We start from the raw sequence: 15,235 nt of genomic DNA, 5'->3' as shown, positions 1-15,235 counted from the left end.
CATTCAACACAGAACCAATAGCTTGTGTCTGTGGCAGATCAGATCTGTGTGATTGCTGGTGTATGTGTCAACTTTTTCTCCACATATGAAAAAATCACATTATTCTATCTCATTGGACTCATTATTCTTTTTGTGTGATATAATGAACACACAGAATGTGTTTGTGGGTTTACGGTGTTCACGAGGGTCAAAACTGCGTTTCCTTTTCCATTTTTTAAAAATGGTGATTCAAAAGTTGATTCATAAATGGGGTAAATAATCGTAAAATCTGATATCAGTTTGGTGTTTTCACGGATACATGCATATGTGTGTGTGTGTGTGTGTAGTACCTGCACTCTCTGTAAGGAGCCTGGTATACTTATCTTCCCTTTATCTTTAGTCACCACACCAAATACAACAAATCCATGGCCATTGACCGTCTCTCCAAACAAATACCTTAAGGATACACACACTTATATATACACACTGATGGCTAATATAAACATATTAGCAAAACATTTATTAAGAATGCTATGCATTTAGAAACATGCATATTGCCATAAAACTAAAAAAGTACTGTACTTGGCTTCAATATCGACTGTAAGACTGTCATCATTCACGTAGAAGAAGGCTTTCTGTGGACTCAAAGACACCTCGAAGCTTGGAAGAACTGCAGGACGAACAGGAAGAAGCTGAGTTGGTATCAGCGGATTGCAGATGTTACGGGTTTATCTTTTTGCAATATTGTTTCGTAACAGCTCGCAGAGGCACCTACCGTATTCTTTGACTTCAAACTCACTGGAGAAGTTCTTCTGTGGGCTGTTCTGGTGCCACGCCACAAGTTTCCACAACCCTGGGCTATTTGGACACCAAGTAAAATGGTCATTATTTTGCTATTTCTTAATTTTCTAGCAAATAAAATTAAACAGTATAAATTAAATACATATTTTTATTTTTTTTATTGCAAAACAAAATATATTATTTGTCATTTCACAACTTCATTGAAAGATTAATAGGCACGTTTCACAAAAATGGTACTTTTTTAACAAATGTCGCTTATTATATTATATACACATTTTACATATTTTATATTGTTAAACAAAAAAAAAAGACATGGTATGATTAAAATTAGCTTCTTCTAATGGCAAAATATGTAAGTTTAAATAATTTTTCATTCCTTATTTCATGTTAACTCAAGTTAACTAAAGTACATGCTAGTTTAAATAATACTTTTCATTGCAAAAGGACGTTTAAAATAAAGTTTAAAATAAAAGCACAAAGATGGGATGATAATTTGTACTACATTTTTTGGAAACTGACTGAGCACTATTAGGTTTTAATTGTAAGTTTTATTCAAACAGGTTGTTCACTTGTCCTCACCTGGCCGGATCCGTCAGGCTGAAGGTTCCTGACACCATTCCTCCACCAGGATAAACAGATTTGCTCTCAAGGCTGATGCCATCAGGTGTCTGCCAACATTGAAGTTGATGTTGAAATATTTATGAAACGTGAACACAAACAGCTAAACACATTGACAAGATGTACACAAACAATACTGTGGAGTACAAAAGTCTCCACAAAGAGACACAAATTTGCCTTTTTAAGGTTTTGCGGTCTCAAATTTAGGACCTTGTTGCAGTGGCGTAGCCAGAATTTTAATGGGGGTTCTTAAAATGTAATATTTCCAGCCCAGTAGACAATAATTAAAAACAAGTTTGATCCTAATCGAGTTACATTCTCCGTGATTGCGTGCAACGATTGAATGTCATTATACAACAAGAATGGGAGGTTAATCACAATAAATTAGAGCGGCTATATTACATGTTGGCTATAATGTCAATATTAAATGTGCGCATTTTCAAGTGTTTGTGCGGCGTGTGGAAGCTGAATAGCAGTGCGCTTATACTGCATGACTGTTAAAGCCTGGTTTATACTCGCGTCTGCACGAGCACGCAGCTACTGCCAGAGGAATACTCGGACTGATTTAATTTTATTTATTTTTAATATTATTTTGTTTATTTTTTCATTATATTTATTGTGATTAACCTCCCTTTCTTGTTGTATAATGACATTCAATCGTTGCACGCAATCACAGAGAATATAACGCGATTAAGATGATCAAACTTGTTTTTAATTATTGTCTATGGGCTGGAAATATTTCTTTATTTAATAATAATAATAATAATTCCTTACATTTATATAGCGCTTTTCTAGGCACTCAAAGCGCTTTACAGTGTGGGGGGTCTCCTCATCCATCACCAGTGTGTAGCATCCACCTGGATGATGCGACGGCAGCCATAGTGCGCCAGAACGCCCACCACACACCAGCTTACTGGTGGAGAGGAGACAGAGTGATGAAGCCAATCAGCAGATATGGGGATTGTTAGGAGGCCATGATGGTCAAAGGCCAGTGGGCGAATTTGGCCAGGATGCCGAGGTCACACCTCTACTCTTTTCAAAAGACATACTGGGATTTTTAATGACCACAGAGAGCCAGGACCTCGGTTTAACGTCTCATCCGAAGGACGGTGCTTTTTACAGTATAGTGTCCCCGTCACTATACTGGGGCACTAGGACCCACACGGACCACAGGGTGAGCACCCCTTGCTGGTCTCACTAGCCCCTCTTCCAGCATCAACCTAGTTTTCTCAGGAGGTCTCCCATCCAGGTACTGACCAGGCTCAACCCTGCTTAGCTTCAGTGAGTAACCAGTCTTGGGCTACAGGGTGACATGGCTGCCGACATATTATATTTAAATCATAAAGTCAGTGCATGAAAAATGTGTGAAACAGTGAAGAATTGCCTATACACATTCAGTATGGCTCACGCGCTTCTGTTTAAGTTACGAAATAGGCATCAGGATATCTTGACAACATATTCCTTGGTTTCATAGTACTCAATCAATTGTTGTAAACTGAGATTGATGTCTTTAGAAGAGGTATCTGTGCTGAATTCTACATAAATAATCCACAACAATGCCATGCTATGGGCACAGCCATTGATAGAGGCTGCAGCTGAAGTTCTTTTAGGGGCCTTTCACATATGGCCTCTTTGCACGCTCAAGTCCTTTATTTGAAATGCACACTCCCAGCAGGTGCGCTAATTTTTTCCGCTCGCGTCCGCACTGCATCGAGATAAAAAACATTTCATTCAGAATGCTGCAAGCGCACCGCGGGTCATGTGACAAGAACCAACCAAACAGATCCTTATGCTTTCGAATAATTCTGACGGCACTTTGATGTCATTCACTGATCATTCTGCGGAGCGCCGCTTCAAGTCGAACACACCTATTGAAAGCTCAGCCGAGATGGAGGAACAGCTGATCATAGCTGTACAGGGAGGGATAGCCATTTTAAATAAATTTAGTAGCAGAGTGCAAGCGATTTTTAGTGCTGGAAATCCATTTATCCTTTGCTGAAACTTCCACGTCTTCATGGAGAGCACAGGTCTAGGCTGCTTAGCAACGGCAATAGCTTGCAAGAAGGAGAAGAAAGTTTTCAACCCATTTTCGGCACGATGTGAACGCCCCCTCCCCCCCTACTATTTGAATCTTCCGCTTTTCGAATATGGAAGTGTGATAAAGGCTTAAAAGTTGTTTTTTTTAAGCAATCAGAAATCTGAGGGGGCCTGACATGTAAATGAGGGCCCCCTTATGGCTACGCCACTGCTTTGTTGTACTTTCATACACAGACGAAGGACACATTTACCAAGATCTCCACTCTGACTCCACTTTCCACAGGCTGTGTCATGCCTGGACTCAGTGAAAACACCCGATAATAAACTACAAGGAGAAGACAAGTATTAGGAGACCAACTTGGTGCAAGAACTATGATGGAAACAAATTCAGAGCAGCAAATATTAGCGCACCTGTGCTGTCTGGAGTGTAGATGGTCTTGTCTGTCTGTAAAACTATGTGTCCAGACTGAAAGATCACCATGACCTTTTTCTCCAGCAGCTTCTGTGGAAACTGGGCTTGCAGGATGGCATATTGCTGCACTCCTTTCTCAAAGGAAAATGCATTTCCGGGTATCTACAGACACGCCATACACAAACAACTGAGAAAAAAACACTCTGAAACACAGAAAACTAGCATTCATTGTGCTAACATAGTCAAATTTCACTGTAAAACACATCTATCTACACATTTTTGACAGCCTCCACCCAAAAGCATTGGTGTGAGAGGAACGCCTCACCTCGATCTCGACCAGATCCTGGTAGTTCTTGGCGGGTGTCAGAGTAGCCGACGCGCTCGCCACTTCACGGCTGTTATCTTTAGGGCTTCTTACTGAGATTCTAACATTCAGACTGGCTCCAGAGTAGTCCTGCGCCTCCACGAACACTTTCTCTGGGGACCCCACCTTCAGTATATTGGGCGCCGAGAGAATGTACCTGAACAAAACACATTCATTTAGGAGGAACAGTTCTCTTTTCACAGACAGCACTTTTACAAATGATACGGCACTACATTTCTTTACTGAAAAGGAGTGCTGCCCAAGAAGATAATTTATGAGATTAAATAGATTTCATTCTGTTTTGAGTGATTTGATTGGAAGAGTTATAATCTCTTTTCTCAAAAGCGAATGCACAAAGCACACAGGGCTCTAAAGGAAAGACCTTAACAGCTAATTTCTTTTTTAAACTCCAGTAAATGATCATTATCAGTAAATTATCACATATTATATCAATGTTAAAATAAATATATCATTAATATATGTAATAAATTAAGTATATTTAAAAAAAAACAAGTATATTTAAACTACTGTATAAGAGATGAAAAGAGATGATTAAGAATTTGCTAATTCCTTTATCCTCATTTAATTTAGAGCAAAAATTGATTGAATTGGAGACGTGGATCAAAGTAACCAGAACAAGGGGTAATCCACACTAGGGATGGCTGAAGACACATGTACATAACATTAAGACCCGACAAAAAAGACAGCACAGACTGGGACTTAAATGCATGCAACAAGGGTAAATACAAAGACACACCTGAACCAAATCACGCAATCATCGAGAGACCGAAACTGGGTCACAGAGAGCACATGGGGAGGAAAACATACACATAGACAGTCCAGTCCATTGCTGCTGTCAGTGTTGCTCTCACAACAACTACATCCCTTTGTCTTGTCGCTAAAGTAGTGTATTTATAGGCTAGATTTTGTAGCATCAGAACGAGTCAGACAAAACTAAGATGCGATCAGGACATCGAAACATGAGGAGCCGAAATTCCAGGAGAACATGACAACGTCGTAAAGATGCCTATCTCCGACCTCTGGAGCAAGCCTAACCAACAAGCCTCTTCCAGAACAGTTTGCAACATTAAGATAAAAGAACACTTATTGATAAGTGTTCAACGCAGGAAGGAGATCGTCAAATTTGGGGTAAATAATCAAGATTAATGGTCAAAGAGATGGCCATCACATGTGTTCCACGAGAGAAATCACAAGCTTCTTTAGATTGACTTTTCCCCCACACATAGAAGACAAAGAACCAGACGGAAATCCTTCTGTCCAAAGAACATGTCTTTTGGTCCCCACAGATCTACACAGAGACTTTCTTTTTCATATGCATATAAAATCATCCTAAAAGGAACTTTTCTAGGCATAACACTATATTATGTACGTAACCACACATTAGACTATCATGTTTTAAGCACATATTATGTATGTCTTTCTAATAACTATTGAATGACTTTAAGGTTAGTCGTGTTTGGTATGTATGAGTTTGACATTTCTAGCTTGAAACGTTTCTTCCAACTGATTCTTTGTCAAATGTATCATATTCTGGTTATAGAAATCACATCCAAAATTATACTTTGCAAGAGTGTGTAAAATTCAGACCATGTGACTGATAACATGCTGATTTATGATGGAAGGAACAACCCTAGCTAAGATAATAGCCTATCTAATTGGTCAAGACACCAGATGGGATGTGTCCAAAAAGCAGAGTTTAAAACCTCAGGACACCATCAAATCTCCCCTTCTTCCCTTCTCCTCTTCTTCTTCTCGCCACCGCGTTTTGACGCTGTTTTAGCGCTCTTTGAGCGTGCTCTGGCCTACAGGCCAGTTGCTACTTAACACCACGATGAGAGGAAAAACCACCTAGTCTCGTTACTCATTTTATTCTTTTACTTCAGTTTCTTTTCTTTCCGTTGAGTCTCGTGTTCAAAAGTTAAGTTTGCCGCAAAGTCCAGCTCCGACTGCACCTGCTTCAAACTTCAACCAGCAACTGACTCCAAGACCATCCATTGGCTTCCCAAGACACCACTTCAAAGACTACTGAACTTCCAGCCAATCACCAACTCGGGAAAACCCCTTTCCTGCAATGACGATGACAGAAGGGAATTCCTGTAACCAAAGGCAAAGTAAAACAACTCCAGATTCTGGCTGAACTGGTGCATTTAATATAAAATTTAGCCTCATTGCGAAACTCAATGCGAGGGTTAATTAAGTGATTGATGGTTTGTTCAGGTCTATGCAATAGCACATATTGCTATAAACTTGGGATTTCACATTCTCATTCTCTAAACTCATCCTTTCTCTCTTTCTGTAACGTGTGAATGTGTGAATGCGTGTGTTCATGTTAGATTAGTTTGTCTTAGGTTTATATAAATAAAGTCTTATTTATATTCAAAAGAGAAGTATCTTGTGTTTTGTGCTTACAAGTTAATGTCTTAATCTGCCGATCTTGTTACTGTGCTTATTAATAGTGTTTTCACTATATTTTGGATTTTAATATCCAGTGCAGAGTTGATGTTATACGGCTCGTTCAGTGAATCGCTGCCGACTCAGTGATCAGCCGCAGAACAGTGATTCTGTTCAAATTACCTATAAAATCATAAATGATTCCCTTTGAGCTAAATTAAATTATATTTATGTATCAAACCCTACAATTTGAACGATCATTCAAAGCATATATTGTATGTTTGTATGTTTTATAAGCAAATACAAAGGATGTATTTGACCGAAATTCCACAATTGTCAGCAAACTGCATGCATAACACGGTAAATGTTTATATGATTGTCAACCAATGGGATGCTACATTTTATTTTTTTTCCAACATTAAAGTACTTGAATTATGACAAGCTCGTAATCACGACTTCATAAGTATGAAATAGGACATTTCCGATAGCACGTGAAGGCAGCATTAAAGTGAACAATTTCAATTGTAAATGTTATAGGGGATTAATAATAGAATGTATTTAACACAATTATCACCTTCAGTTCAATTTCATCATTATTATATAAAATCTATAACACTTATTGTCATCTCACTGCATCTAAAACAGTGTCCACAGAGAAGGGTTCAGTCATATGCTATAAAATGGATATACAGTGCCCTCCAAAAGTTGAACAGTAAAGACAAAATTGCTCTGTTGGCTGTGGAGTCAAGACATTTACAAATATGATTAAAAGATGAATATGAGACAAAACTACAGAATGTCACATTTTATTATTGGGTGATTCAACACAAAGATGTTTTACCAACTAAGAAGTTCAGCAATTTTAGAGTTTCATCTGATGTGAGCATAAGTATTGGATCAGTTGCCTCACAGGTCTTTCTAAGTGATCAGCTGTGTCCTGTTGCATTAATTCTTCAGATATTAAAAGCAGGGAATGTGTCGTATCAGTTATATCCATTACTTCTGTATTCTGAATCTTGCATTCGATGATGACACACACAAACCAGGATGAAGATGAGGGAGCTGGCTTTGAGAGAAAAGCAAGCAATTTGGATGCTAAAAGAAAAGAGGAAGTCAATTACAGCTATAGCAAAAACAAAGGGCATGGAGAAATCAAGAGTTTGGAAACCACCAGAGACACCAGCAACCAACTACCTGATCGGCTGAGAAAACAACAGTAGCTGATGACAGACAAATCATAAAAGCTGTGAAAATGAACCCTAAAAGACGTGTCTGTAAAATCACCAAGAACTTCCAGAAAGCTGGGGTGATGCTCTGACAATCTACTGTCCTCAGGAGACTTTGACACAGAATTACAGATGCTACACAGCAAGATGTGTAAAAATCTCTGACCAGCTCCAAAAATAGAAAGGCAAGATTAGAGTTTGCAAAAAAGCACAAAAGTGAGCCAGAAGAGTTTTGGAACTGTGTTTATGGACCAATGAGACAAAGATCAACCTTTATCGAAGTGATGGGAAAGCAAAAATGTGGAGAAAAAAATTCTGAATTGCAATGAAATGCGTTCACGACAGTACATGACGCAAGCGCGTGGTGGCGCAAGCGCTGATCCAGATTCAGCGTGATGACGTTGAACACATGCCTTGCGTTCAACATCATCACACTGGATCGTGAACACGCGTCCACAAGAGAAACAGTAGAGACAAAAATGTGGAATAAAATCGTTATTATTGTTTTCTTTGTGCAAAAAGTATCCTTGTGGTTTTGTAAAATTACAGTCGACAGACTGATGTCACATGGACTACTTTGTCGATAATCTTGGTACTTTTCTGGACCTTGATCGTGTAAGGACCCTTGCTGTCTATGGGAGGGTCAGCTCTCAGATATCATCAAACATATCTTAATTTGTGTTCCGAAGATGAACGGAGGTCTTACGGGTTTGAAATGTCATCAGGGTGAGTAATTAATGACATAATTTTCATTTTTGGGTGAACTATCCCTTTAACAACTCCACAAACAGCCTTACCATTTTCACTCACTACTAACCAGACTGGCTTTCTGTCAGATGTCTACAGAAGTTCTTATTGAGAATTAATTTTAATCTAATATTTGTTTAATTCTTAGTCACCATAATATATTTTTTTTTTTGTGGTTTTCAAGTTATTTTTCATTATATTAAATATAAAATAGTGTTTAATTTGTCGGTTAATGTATAAATACTAAATATATGACCTGACAGCATATGTTGCTTTTGTGGATTGATATACAGTTATTGTTTGATAGTTAAAATGACAAAAACGTTCAGTCATCACCGTCAGATGTGTCAACTCTGTCAACTCTGTCAGGAATGTCACCTCTATCAGATTAATATTTTGATAATATTTGATTATGATATTTTAAATTTGTTGAGGAATTGTTGGTCACATGGTCCAAAGTAAAAAGCACATTTTGATAAAAAAGAAGAGAAAAGTTGGTAGGTTGCATCAAAGCATAGCTCAGTAGCTTAGTACACATAAGACACATAAATGTAGTTGCATTTGTCTGAGTACAAGGTTTTATTTTTCTAATTTTGCACCTTGTTTTGTCCCACTTCTCAAGAATCAGTGATATAATTTATTATTTGGTATTATCTATTATTCAGAAAGTTTCGCCTGAACTTGTCCCAATAAAGTTGAGGGTTACACTTTATATTAGGTGGCCTTAACTACTATGTACTTACATAAAAAAATAAGTACAATGTACTTATTGTGTTCATACTGTATTGCAAAACACTTTTGCTGTTATTGAGGTGGGATACGGGTAAGGTTAGGGACAGGTTTGGTGGTATGGGTAAGTTTAAGGGTGGGTTAAGGTGTAAGGGATGGGTCAACAGTGTAATTATAAATGTAATTACAGAAATTAATTACAGATGTAATTACATATAGGTATTTTTAAAATATAAGTACAATCTAAAAACATGTATGTACACAATAAGTGCATTGTACCAAATTATTAGTTCAAATATAAGTACATAGTAGTTAAGGCCACCTAATATAAAGTGGGACCAAGTTGAGATGTGTAATCATATGAAGCACACATACATATTTAAAATATAAAGTTTGGCTAAGAAATGCATAAATTTTATATTTTAATACAATATGAATTCCGAAGCTTTAGAGAAGGTGTTACATTACATGTTACCAGTGTTGGGCAAGCTACTTGGAAAATGTAGTGAGCTAAGCTAACAGTTACTCTTCTTTAAATGAAGCTTAACTACACTAAAGCTACAGCCCTGGGAAATGTAGCAAGCTAAGCTACAGCAACATGGCAAAAGTAGTTTATTACATCCAAGCTATTTAAAAAAAAAATAAATTCTATTGAACCAACATCATACCAAGTCAATGCTCTCTCAGTGATCAATAAAACTGTCAGTCAAGCAGATAGACAGGCATGTTCAGTTTAATTGTTTATTCAACAACTGTTCCAAACCAATTTGGCAACATAATCAGTAACAAATACAGGCCGGATTGACCTCAAATTGTGACATACTTTTTTGCTGGAAACCTCCTGGTAGTTGGTATTGTGGCTTTATTGTTTACAGATACATTTATATAAAAGGTAACACTTCACAATAAGATTCAGTAGTTAGCATTAGTGTTAACATGAACTAAGACTGAACAATACTTCTGCAGCATTTATCTTAGTTAATTTCAGCATTTACAAATGCATTATTAAAATCAAAAGTTGTTTGTTAACATTTATTAATGCACTGTGAACTACCAATGAACGACTGTATTTTAATTAACTAACTTTAACAAAAAATAATAAATACTGTAACAAATGTATTTTAATGTAATACTGTAATGAATGTATTTTATACATTGTATGCTCATGTTAGCTAACATTAATGAAATCGTATTGTATAGTGTTACCATATAGATGTTTAGGCTGCGTTTATTTGAATCGTTGCATGTGTCATAATATTAATATAAACATTTCACCAAAATCAAGTTCAAATACGAAGCTTTTGACCAGTGAATGTTTTTTTTTTTTTTTTTTTCTAACTCGTGTCCCGTTTCCCCAGTTTTCTGTCATTATGTGGGCGTTCAGTTTTTTTGTTATTTGGCCAAAGTATCATATTATGAAAGATTCAGCGCTTCGCACGAGCTATTTGGCTGTGACTCGACAACAAATGATAGAGAAACTCTTCTCCGCGCCTCAAATGCAAAAAAAAAGCATTAGCCTTTATAAATAGTGTTTTTTTTTTTTGAGTAAAGAAATCGTTGTACTTATTCAATCAACAGTTCTTACCAGACTGCAAAGCTGAGATGCTCTAAACTGCGCGCCGCACTTCATTGACGAGAGAGGCGGGAGGAATAATGAGCTTTGACTGACAGTTTGAGGAGCCAATGGCGTTACGAGCTTTAGTGTCTGTGGCGTCACTTGCTGATCCAGGATCAGTGATCTGTAGCAGTTATATTTCTGATTTGAGCTTGAGCTTCAGAATGCTTTCTTTGGAAAATGTAACGTTAGCTTTTGTTGACTTTATCTACTTTATCAAAAAAAGAGCTTAACTACCGAAAAGCTATTTGATTCAGAAAGAATTGACGCTACCTCCACGCTACTGAGAAATGTAGTTAAACTAGTAGCGTCACTACTTGTAGCGACGCTACTGCCCATCACTGCATGTTACATTACATTACGCGTTACATGGTGCAGTCTTAGTGTGTGTGTTGTGATACTCACAGAGGGGTGCAGAGAGAGAGGAGCGGTAATGAAACGACAACAGATGCCAGCCACAGCGAGTCAACGCGCATCGTGCCTGTCTGTCCCTGACGAGCTCTGAACTAAAGTACCAGACACTAATTCACAATATAGTCATCCTCCCTCATCATCACCATCCTCCTCCTCCTCCTCACTGTCAGTTATTGGGTAAGATGGGTGGAGGGACCTGTTGCTATGAATCAGCGGAGGACTGTCTTATGTGATAAAGTTGTGACATCTTCTCTTTCCTCTTCTCTGTCTCTGGTTCAGAGCTTCATAGCAGCATCACACTGGAATGGAATCATGTGCTAGTAAATAAATTAGTCAGTTAATTACTTTTTATATTGTGAAAATAAGTTTTGCACCCATTTATGCCAATCCAACACCCAGCTTTAGAATTTGTTGTTTTCTGTCGGTGTATGTAAACTCATAGTGAACCTGAAGTTAAAAACCACAATTTCTCAATCGATCGAGTTGCTGTTGGTGGTTGTAACACAACCGGATTCATCCACCGTCAGCGGCCTGATCTACAGTAATGATTATAATACAGAGCACTTTGATCTTGCAGTTTCCCCTGTAAGGCTCTGTAAGTTGATGCAGTCATTCTGTCTTTCACAATCATCCACTGAGCCGGTGTTTTGCAATGAAGTGAAAATTAAAAACAAATAATCCTAACACATTCAAAGCTCTGCTGAATTAACATAAAAATGATACTGAAAAGTGTAAATAGATGGAGTCACGTTGAAGTACGTTACAAAAATGTGTATTTACTTTAGCAGTGTTTTGTACATCAGATTATAAGATTTTTATTTATTTATTTTTTGCAAATTCAGTGCACATACAGTACTCTTCTATGGATTAAATGTTTTATCTCCTGAGCGATAATAGCAGCAATGTTCAGTAGCATTTTCAGTGCTGGGTAGCAACTCTGATTATGTAATCAGATTCCAAAAAAAATACTACTTGTAATTAGATTGTATTATGTTTTGAATTGCTCATATTCAGATTACAGTTACTTTTTTAATGAATTACATATTATTCACACTAGGGCAGTACATTATTTATTATTTTATTGATTCAGGCCAATTCTTTCCTCCTCCTCCTCCTTTTAAATTTTCCTTTCTAAATTAAGCCACTTACACACATCTGGACAGTCTTCCAGTTTTTGTGTAATTGAACACACCATCCACTAGCTACGACTGCATAGAAAATGGACAGGTTTTTAATTGGTATTTTAATTAGCACTCAATCAGTCTTTTAACCATGCATTGCTGTCTTTGGAAGGTCTACATTAAACTGCACAAATTCATGTCATTTAATCCACATATGCATGCAAACTGACTGCATTAGGGTGGCAAAGTTAATTTTAGTTTTTATTTAACAACATGTGTATGTTCAAGGTTCTCTGATGAGTAAAAACTGTGACAACTAGCCCTGGTCTATCTACTACATAAAGCTTAGGCTAATGAACATTGACAATTTATTGCAGTGATTCTGGAAGAAGAAGAAAAATAAATCTTTATCATTGTCATTAGAATTATCATCCCTGCTATGATAAGGCCTTTAGGTGTTACCAGAAAAGGAAATACAAATCAAGCAACGTTTTGGGATTGAATTACAGATTTCATGGGACATCGCAGCAGGATCATTAACTTGTGCATCCAAAGTTGAAGAGCTCGTCAGCGAGTGCAGCGATGCCGATGTCCGTGTCTCTGTATTCTTGGGTTTGGGCCTCCTCTTGTGTCGGCCAGTATTCAATCCAGGTCTCCTCACCCAGGTTGTATCTCAGTCTAAAAAAAAAAAAACACATAAACACATGAAGATAATGTGTTCAACGCTCAAGAGCCGATGTGAAAGCTCAGGGATCACGTAAACCTACTGTGGTTTGGAGTGGACTGGAACTGAACTTGAATGTAAGTGGGAAATTGTCCTCATAATATTCATAAAGCTCCTACCTTCCACCAATCCTTGGAAGTGATGTGGTTTGGCCCATGATCAGGTAGGTTTTGCCTTCTTGGAAATCCAGAAACTCTCTACAAAAAGGATGAGCCAAGAAAGACCTCATCTTCCCTTCCACATCTGCTTCAGTGCCTGGAACCCATAGAGTTTTTAATCAGGTGACTGTATTTGACAGTCAAAAAACAACCCTTAACAGCATATAGAGTTTAAATATGGATAGCAAATTGACTGTGAATTAGACTGTGATTTTACCATTGCATTTCATTGCAATATTTACTTAAGGTTTATTAAAATATATGTTCTAAAATGCCTTTTTTATTTTTATTTATTTTTTACTTTGTGCTAATATTGTACTTTAAAAAAAAAGAAAAAAGAAAAAAATGCAGTACTTCCCAACCAATTTTGCATTCCATTCTATAAATATAAATTTGCAGATGCTAATTTTAACAAGTACCAACACATATTTTTAAAGTGTAGAGAAGAATGATTTACTTTAAAACTTCAAATTAATTTATTCATTCCTCATATTGACATATTCATATTTTCAGAACTGCATACACCACCATTTAAAGTTCAGGGTCAGTAAGATTTTTTTTTTTTCTTTAAAAGAAATTGATGAACTTTTATTCATCATGGACACAATAAATTGATAAAAATGACAAAACATTTAAAATCTTACAAAAGTTTTCTATTTCAAATAACTGCTGTTCTTTTGAACTTTGTTCACCAAAGAATACTGAAAATAAAAATGTATCATGGTTTCCACAAAAATAGTCGACAGCACAACTGTTTTCAACATAGATAATTATCATGAATGTTTCTTGAGCAGCCAATTAGCATACTAGAATGATTTCTGAAGGATCATGTGACACTGAAGACTGGAGTAATGATGCTGAAACTTCAGTTTGATCACAGGATTAAACTACATTCTACAATATATTCACATAGAAAACAGTCATTTTATATTACAATATTTCACATTATTGCTCTTTTTACTTTATTTCTGATCAGTGTCGCCTTGGTGAGTAGAAGAGATTTATTTTCAAAAATCTTATCGAGCCCAAACTTTTGAATTTTTGCAAATTCAAGACTACTGAATATTTACAACCACCACAAAGGTCAAGGTTGAGATTACAAAGCACTTTTGCTTGACAGGATGTGCTCTTACCTTCTTTCAGCACTTGCTCAATGGTCATGTTGTAGATGTCTGCTTGCAATGAAAGCTCCATTCCCACCACTCTGGTCTTATAAACTACAAAGAAGCGAGTTACAGCATGTAAATCGCAGCTCTAAGAATTCACACAGACACACACATTTAAACAAGCAGACAGTGGTGTGTTTACCGTACTCAACTCCAGGCGCGCAGGCCTTATATGAACGCTGAGACTCCTTAATGTGATGCTTCTTTTGGAGACTGCAGTTCTCTGCAAATACAGACACATGTCACACAAACATTACTTGAACAGTATGAAGACTGGCGTAAAACAGTAATATTGTGAAATATCATTACAATTTAAAATGACTGTTTTCTGTATGGGTATATTTTAGAATGTAATTTATTTCTGTGATCAAAGCTGAATTTTCAGCATCATTACTCCAGTCTTCAGTGTCACATGATCCTTCAGATATCATTCTAATATGCTGATTTGCTTCTCAAGAATCATTTCTGATTATTATCAATGCTGAAAACAGTTGTGCTGCTGAAAATTTCTGTGGAAACCACGATACATTTTTATTTTTTTCAGGATTCACAGATTAATAGAAAGCTCAAAAGAACAGCATTTATTTGAAATGGAACTTTATAAGCATCTTCACTGTCACTTTTGATCCGTTTAATGCATCCTTGCTAAATAAAAGTATTCATTTCTTTAAAAACTTCAGCAGTTTGCAGGTGTTTGCAGTTTTCAGTTTAT

General features: G+C 36.9%; 2 protein-coding genes across 2 annotated transcripts in view; both read right to left on the bottom strand.

The window, feature by feature from the left end:
* The window catches only part of c3a.4 (complement C3a, tandem duplicate 4), a 28,944-nt gene extending 17,446 nt beyond the window's left edge, over positions 1–11,498 (bottom strand). Inside the window, 8 exon segments of the mRNA XM_058785082.1 lie at positions 330–435; positions 562–649; positions 755–837; positions 1,360–1,448; positions 3,687–3,760; positions 3,847–4,009; positions 4,173–4,368; positions 11,346–11,498. Of these exon segments, the coding sequence (XP_058641065.1) occupies positions 330–435; positions 562–649; positions 755–837; positions 1,360–1,448; positions 3,687–3,760; positions 3,847–4,009; positions 4,173–4,368; positions 11,346–11,416 (870 nt within the window). The 5' untranslated portion in view covers positions 11,417–11,498.
* A 1,071-nt stretch (positions 11,499–12,569) lies between these two features.
* The window catches only part of LOC131545887 (complement C3-like), a 30,962-nt gene continuing 28,296 nt past the window's right edge, over positions 12,570–15,235 (bottom strand). The window contains exons 38-41 of the mRNA XM_058785094.1: positions 14,666–14,746; positions 14,491–14,574; positions 13,319–13,454; positions 12,570–13,153 (exon numbers count right to left, since the gene is read on the bottom strand). Of these exons, the coding sequence (XP_058641077.1) occupies positions 13,012–13,153; positions 13,319–13,454; positions 14,491–14,574; positions 14,666–14,746 (443 nt within the window). The 3' untranslated portion in view covers positions 12,570–13,011. The remainder of the gene's footprint in view (positions 13,154–13,318; positions 13,455–14,490; positions 14,575–14,665; positions 14,747–15,235) is intronic.

The sequence above is a fragment of the Onychostoma macrolepis genome, chromosome 01 (genome assembly GCF_012432095.1).
Source record: "Onychostoma macrolepis isolate SWU-2019 chromosome 01, ASM1243209v1, whole genome shotgun sequence".
In the NCBI taxonomy this organism is placed as follows: domain Eukaryota; kingdom Metazoa; phylum Chordata; class Actinopteri; order Cypriniformes; family Cyprinidae; genus Onychostoma; species Onychostoma macrolepis.
This window is presented reverse-complemented; position numbering and strand designations above follow the sequence as displayed.